Source organism: Solanum lycopersicum, chromosome 7 (assembly GCF_036512215.1).
Source record: "Solanum lycopersicum chromosome 7, SLM_r2.1".
In the NCBI taxonomy this organism is placed as follows: Eukaryota; Viridiplantae; Streptophyta; class Magnoliopsida; order Solanales; family Solanaceae; genus Solanum; species Solanum lycopersicum.
Genome location: NC_090806.1, coordinates 12,897,517 through 12,904,468, shown reverse-complemented (window position 1 = coordinate 12,904,468; position 6,952 = coordinate 12,897,517). Strand labels below are relative to the sequence as shown.

General features: G+C 42.5%; 1 protein-coding gene across 1 annotated transcript; it reads left to right on the top strand.

Annotated features, from left to right (window-relative positions):
• The first annotated feature begins 635 nt into the window (after nucleotides 1-635).
• LOC138337304 (uncharacterized) lies at nucleotides 636-3,094 on the top strand. Its single transcript, XM_069287210.1, has 5 exons — nucleotides 636-1,343; nucleotides 1,642-1,752; nucleotides 2,102-2,557; nucleotides 2,652-2,849; nucleotides 2,954-3,094. Exons 1-5 carry the CDS (start codon nucleotides 636-638, stop codon nucleotides 3,092-3,094), a joined length of 1,614 nt encoding a protein of 537 aa, XP_069143311.1.
• Nucleotides 3,095-6,952: the final 3,858 nt, after the last annotated feature.

Below are 6,952 nucleotides of genomic sequence, written 5' to 3'. Positions count from 1 at the left end.
TGTGTTTGGGTTACCCAAATGCCACTGTGATGCGGTTACTGATGGCCGATCGAACACTAAAGAGGCCTATTGGGATATTCAATGATATGTTAGTAAAGGTGGAGTCGTTTATACTTCTTGTCGATTTTGTAATTCTTGACTGTGGGGTGGATTTTGAGGTGCCTATTATTCTTTGAAGGTTGTTCCTTGATATTGGTCGCGCCTTGGTTGATATAGTAAAAGGGCAAATCAAGTTTAGGTTAAACAATGAAGAGACAACTTTCAAAATTTGTTGGTCCCTGAAGAAGAGTGGTGAGCTCCAAACAATATCTGCTATATCCTATAGGATTGAGAGTAAGTCTGAGGTAAAAATCAAAGAGCGCCTTGGAGTTGAGGCACTAGCGGCAGTGGTCATAAATTTTGAGAGTGATGGTATTGAAGAGTATGGGTCGTTGGTTGCGGCACTTCATCGAGGTGAATTTTGATTCAAACTAAAGAAATTGAAGTTAGATATGAAGCATTGTGAGTCTCCACCCACAAAACCATCAATTGAGGAGGCCCCAAAATTAGAGCTTAAGGCTCTACCACCTCATTTGAGGTGTGTATTCTTGTGAAGAGATGACACATTGACTTTAATCATTGTATCGGATTTTAATATGGAACAAGCAGCGTGTCTAGTTGAAGTGTTAAAGAGGTTCAAACGATCCATTGGTTGGACTATTGTAGATATTATTGGGATCTCGCCCGGTATTTGTTCATACGAAATCCAACTCATTTCTTATCACAAGCCAAGTATTGAGCACCAAAGACGTTTGAATCCACCTATGCAAGATGTAGTTGAGAAGGAGATTATTAAGTGGTTGGATGTCAGAGTCATATATCCTATCGTAGATAGTAGTTGGGTATGCCCTGTTCAGTGTGTTCCAAAAAAGGAAGGAATGAAAGTGGTTCCTACCAAGAAGAATGATCTTGTTCCAATGAGGCTGGTGACCAGATGGAGAGTTTGTATGGATAACTGGAAGTTGAATTCATGGACTAAGAAGGATCATTTTCCTATGCCCTTCATGGATCAGATGTTACATAGACTCGCACGAAAAGGATGGTACTGTTTTCTTGATGGTTATTCAGGTTACAATCAAATCTCTATTGCACCAGAGGATCAAGAGAAAACCACCTTTACATGCCCTTATGGGACATTTGCATTCAAGAGGATACCTTTTGGGTTGTATAATGCACCGGCTACTTTTCATAGATGTATGATGTCAATATTTTCTGATATGGTGGAGGACACTATTGAAGTGTTAATGAATGATTTTTCAGTTGTTGGAGACTCTTTTGATCGTTGTTTGAGTCACTTGGTCGAGGTTATCAAAAGATCTAAAGATTTCAACCTTGTGCTAAATTGGTAAAAATTTCACTTCATGGTTAAAAAGGGTATTGTATTGGTCCATCGCATCTCAGAGAAGGACATAGAGGTTGATCGAGCAAAATTTGAGGTTATAGAGAGACTTCCTCCACCCTTCTCTATAAAAGGTGTGAGAAGCTTTCTTGGGCATGCGGGCTTTTACCAGGGGTTTATTAAGATTTTCTCAAAAATTGCAATCCTCTGTGCAAGTTACTTGAGAAGGGTGTAAATTCTATTTTGATGAATCCTCTCTGAAGGCATTTGCAGAGTTGAAGGAGAAGTTAGTGTCTACGCGCATAATCATTTCCCCAGATTGGATTAAGCCATTTGAGGTGATGTGTGATGTTAACGGGGTTGCCCTTGGAGTGGTATTGGGACAAAGAAGGGATAAAATCCTTCACCCCATCTATTATGCTAGTAAGGCCCTATTGAAGCACAAAAGAACTATATTGTGACTGAACAAGAGCTCCTTGTTGTGGTATTTTCTTTCAAAAATTTTTGCTCCTATTTGCTTGAAATGGGAGTTATCTTGCATACTGACCACTCCACTTTGAGGTATTTGATGGCAAAGAAGGATCTGAAACCAAGGTAATTAGATGGTTGCTACTATTGCAAGAGTTTGATTTTGAGGTGAAAGATAGAAAATGGACTGAAAATCAAGTTGTTGATCACTTGTCCATATTAGAGGATGAAGCTATGTGAGAGTTGGGTGAAAAGGCTGAAATTGATGATACATTCCCTGATGAGCATGTATTGGCTTCTTCTCGTGACATGATTCCATGGTTCACCAATTTTGCGAATTATCTTGCTAGTGATATAGTCCCATCGTACTTGTCCTTCCATCTGAGGAAAAAGTTCATGTATAATGTCAAAAAGTTCTTTTGGGATGAGCCTTACTCATACCGGAGTTGTGCTGATGGTCTTATTCTCCGTTGTGTGCCGAAAGTTCAGATGCTAAGTGTTTTGGAGGCATGCCTTTCCTTGCCTATGGGTGGGCATCATAGTGGTATCTGGACTGCCTATAAGATTTTGGAGTGTGAGTATTATTGTCCAACCATCCACCAAGATGCTCATGAGTTCTCCAAGGCATGTGGTAGGTGCCAAATAGATGGAGGAATTTCAAAAAGGCAAGATCTCCCTTTTATTCCCATTCTAGTGATTGAGTTGTTTGATGTATGTGGCATTGATTTTATGGGCCCATTTGTGAGTTCGTGTGGGATTAAATATATTCTTTTGGCGGTTTATTATGTGTCAAAATGGGTGGAAGCCATGTCACTTGCAACAACAAAGGGAAGAGTATAACCGCGTTCTTGAAAAAGAACATCTTCTCCAGTTTGGCACACCTAAAGCCATTATTAGTGATGGGGGATCTCACTTTTGCAACAAGTTGTTCAAAGGGATATTGGAGAAATATTGGGTTCGCCACAATAAAGCCACTCGGTACCATCCACAAACTAGTGGGCAAGTGAGGTGTATAACAAAGAAATCAAGCAGATCCTATCGAAAATGGTGAATGCTTATAGAACGGATTGGTCAAGGAGGATTGATGATGCTCTTTGGACTTATTAGACTGCATACAAGACACCCATAGGTATGTCTCCATACCAACTTGTATATGGGAAGGCTTGTCACTTGCCGGTTGAGTTAGAGCACAAGGCCATGTGGGAGATAAAGAAACTGAAGATGGATTTGAATGATGCAGTGGAATAGAGACTTAATGGGTTGAATGAGCTTGATGAGTTTTGCCTAAAAGCATATGAAATTTTAGCCATGTAGAAAGAGACGATGAAGAAGTACCATTACCAAAAGATAGAGAAGCGTGAATTTACGGCTGGGGAGTTGGTGCTTCTATTTAACTTTAGGCTACACTTGTTTTATGGAAAACTTATGTCCAAATGGACTGGGCCATTCTTGATCACCAAAGTGTTACCACATGGAATGGTTGAGTTGGAGAAAAAGGAGGGTGCAAGGTTCATGGTAAATGGGCATAGAATAAAGATCTATCTAAGGCATGCGGAGATTTTCCATAATGTGGTTGAAGCATATCTCTTTGATGAAGTCTGAATAATCAAGGATCTTGCATCGTGTCGCGACGTTAAATCAAGCGCTTCTTGGGAGTCAACCCAATGTGTATCCTCTAGCCAACAATAGGTGTTTCTTTTCTTTGTAGGAATATTTGAATTTTTTGGTTTCGTTTTGTTTCACTAAATTTCATGTTTTAATTTTTTAGTGTGTTGGATAGAGAGTAATTTAGGGTTCGTGTCTAAAAAGTGTCTAGAGAACACAAAAAGAATGTCTTAATGGGTGATCAATGTGCAGGGACCAAACCACAAGAATTCTGCAGAAATTGGTCAGGTGCACAGATCTATGGACCAACCGACGGGCCTCGTTCAATCAACGGACCGTCGACTGTGTCCGTAGATCCCAGGTTTGTCTTTTTGAACTATTTTTTAAAGTTTGGGAACAATTGACAATCCAATTGACGATTCGCCGACTGATATACGGACCGTCGAGAAGGTATCGTTAGTTCACAAAAAAAAGTGACCCAACCCGTCCCGACCGGCTATATTAGGATATACCTATTATGTTACCCCCCACATCTTCTCAAAATCCCTACCAACTTTTTACCTCCCCTTATTCCCTTATTTTTCCATTAACTCCCACAATCACTCCCTTCCATTTTCTTCCAAAAACACAATTCTCCCAAACTCCCAAAAATCCCAAAACCCTAACCCCCCCTCCCCAATTTCTACTTCATCACCTTTGTGTGTTCTCCGGTCCGTTTTTGAAGGTGGGCACGTAGTTTGGTGTTGCAATATCACACACTCATTCACTCCACTACAATTTATAGGTATATCATTTCCCTTTGCTCAATGAATTCTTGTTCATTACTTGTGGAAACAAATAAATTATATTTGCATCTTGACTTAGGGATAAATTTGAATGTTAAACTTGTTAAGATTGGTTTTTATGTCCCTTAGAATGATAGAATGTGAATGGGTTAGGGTGGAATCTATGTAAATTCAATATGCTGTTAATTTTGTGACTTAGGACTTGATAGTCTCGTTGAATCTTTGATCAAACTTTGCAAATTAGAAGCCCTAAGGATGACGAATTGTTCTTAAACTTGTACTATACGTTGGGTGTAACTGGTGATGTGCTTGAAATTGTCAATATGGGGGGTTAAAACCAAGTCCAAAAACCTTGTCGCTGACCAACCAAATGACACCCCATCTATGGACTGTTAGTTGATCGATGGACCTTCTATGGCGTCCATCGATAACTAACCTCTGAATCTTCTTAACTTTGGAACGATGCAAGTGGACTTTGGTCTGTCTATTGATCGATGGGCGGTTCTGCACGTCCATTGTTTCGAACTGAAACTTTGATTCCTTAACCAGTCTGAATTATTATAAGTGCCCGACGACGGAAGTGAATTACGGTTCGTCAATTGATCAACGAACCATTCTGTACGTTTGTCGTTTCTGACTGAGAGTTCTGTGAGATGTCGGCTTCTAAAATTTTCTAAGTGTCAACCAACGGACACTATCGACGGACCGTTGATTGATCAAAAGGTCGTCGATAGTGCCCATCTCACAGTTCTGCAAAGACATGTGTCTTGTGTTTCCAGATTCTATCTTGATTATGTTGCTTGTGTAGATTGATTTCATTGAGACTTATAATTTTCTTTTCAGGTACTTATGGCCCCAAAATAAGACCTCGTTTATTCTAGGGGTAGGTCTAAGTTTGTGGCACCTTCCCAATGGTTGATAGACAGGTTAGATGATGAGAAAGATCCAAAATATGTTCCCTCTTGCACCCGAACCCCTACACCAACTACTAGAGCCACTCGGGGTACCCTAGAAAGGTGGCATCTGGCGTAGTTAGTGACTCCCAGACTGATGAAGAGCGCACACTGACCGGTACACAGTTTGGGTCTGCCTTGGGTTCTGAGGGAGTATCTAGCTCTGAGTATGCTTCCTGTTTAGAGTCGGCCCACTCCACGCGGTTAAATGAGGCCATTGCCTCAGATTTTGGATCACAGGGAGCCACTCTTCCAATTGTGCCTACCCAAAATGCCTCGTTTGATGAGGCAAGAGTTCATAATCTACTCTGACACCCTAGCATGAGGTCCCTACACCCGTTTCTGATGAGCCTAACGGTGGTGGGTAGATGGATAGTACCTAGTCTACAGGAATGAAAAAGTGTTAAATGATAAGGGGGTGATGACTCGGTTGGTGACAGTCGAGTGGCAAATTCTGACAGGGAGCCTAAACACAGTCCCTACGGTGCATGACTTGTTTACCCGCAACCTTCTCGATTGTATGGCTAGGAGCCTGGGGTCTTATAGTGTGGAGATTGTGCTAGAGTTCTACGCCTCACACGTAGCAACTCTCCGAGGTTCTTTGGACAGGCGGTCGAACCCCGCCAAACACGACTCACTCACAGATGTTTGAGTTCAAAACTGTCGGGTAGACATTTCTTCTACATCAATTTCCCACTTCCTGTACGGTGAGTCCATTGATGCCACGAGGGTTCCCCTCACTCTTGAGTTCGACTATAGGTGGGAGTTAGTCAAGAGTATCCCGTTTCAGCGGAGAATAGATAAGAGAGTCCACCAAGAGGTGGATACATCATCTCTCCATTGACGGTGAAGGAGTAGACTGGGTGTTGGACCCCAGAGTCCTTATCAAGAAGGCCAAACTCACCGTTGCAACCAAGTTCTTCTGTTTGTTAGTCCGCCACCGCCTTTCCTAGGGAAGAAGATAATATCCTTACCTGGGATAGAGCGGTCCTGGGAGCAACACTATTAGCAGGGTTGGAGATTAACTTCGCGAGGTTGTTGATCTCCGTGATACATGAGAGGAATTTCATGTCCTCTACCACCTACTCATTTGTCTCCATGATTTTCCAGTGATGCAGAGATGCTGGAGTGCCCCTCTGGCACTGTGATGTCCTTCGTCCTCCCACCGAGATTGTCGGTATTGGTCTCATCAGGGATGAGCCTAATGTGGAGGCACCACGGTGAGGACCCGAGTCAATTTGCAGCCGTTGAGTTAGAACTTGGAGGATACAGTAGAGAAAGCCCAAGGGGCTGATCCTGACACTTCAAAGCCCACCAATACCACCCCTATCGAGTCTACCCCTAGCACTAATCGCGCGCCTAGTTCCACCCAGTTACTCCACCATCAGAAGAACAGGTCTGATTGTTAGGGTCCAAAAGATAGAGGCCCAGATGGCCAGATGTCCGCATCATATTCATCCTATGATGCATAAATCCATTGCCGAGGCTGAGGACCGGATTAAGAAGAATGTGTCTTAGTAGACAGAGCTGAAGATTCAGGCGGTCCACTAGTGTCTCGATGCATTCGAGCTACGAGTTCTAGCACGCCAATCCCCCACCATTGATTTGACTATTCTTCATAAGGTTGTGGAGAGCCTGCTGGCAGATGTTGATACCATAGTGGAGATGAAGGGACCCAAGCCCGAGACTGCACCTCTTGAGCTTGTGGAGGACACAGTGCTTGTTGAACTATTCACAACTCCCATAGCACCGTTGCCTGATCC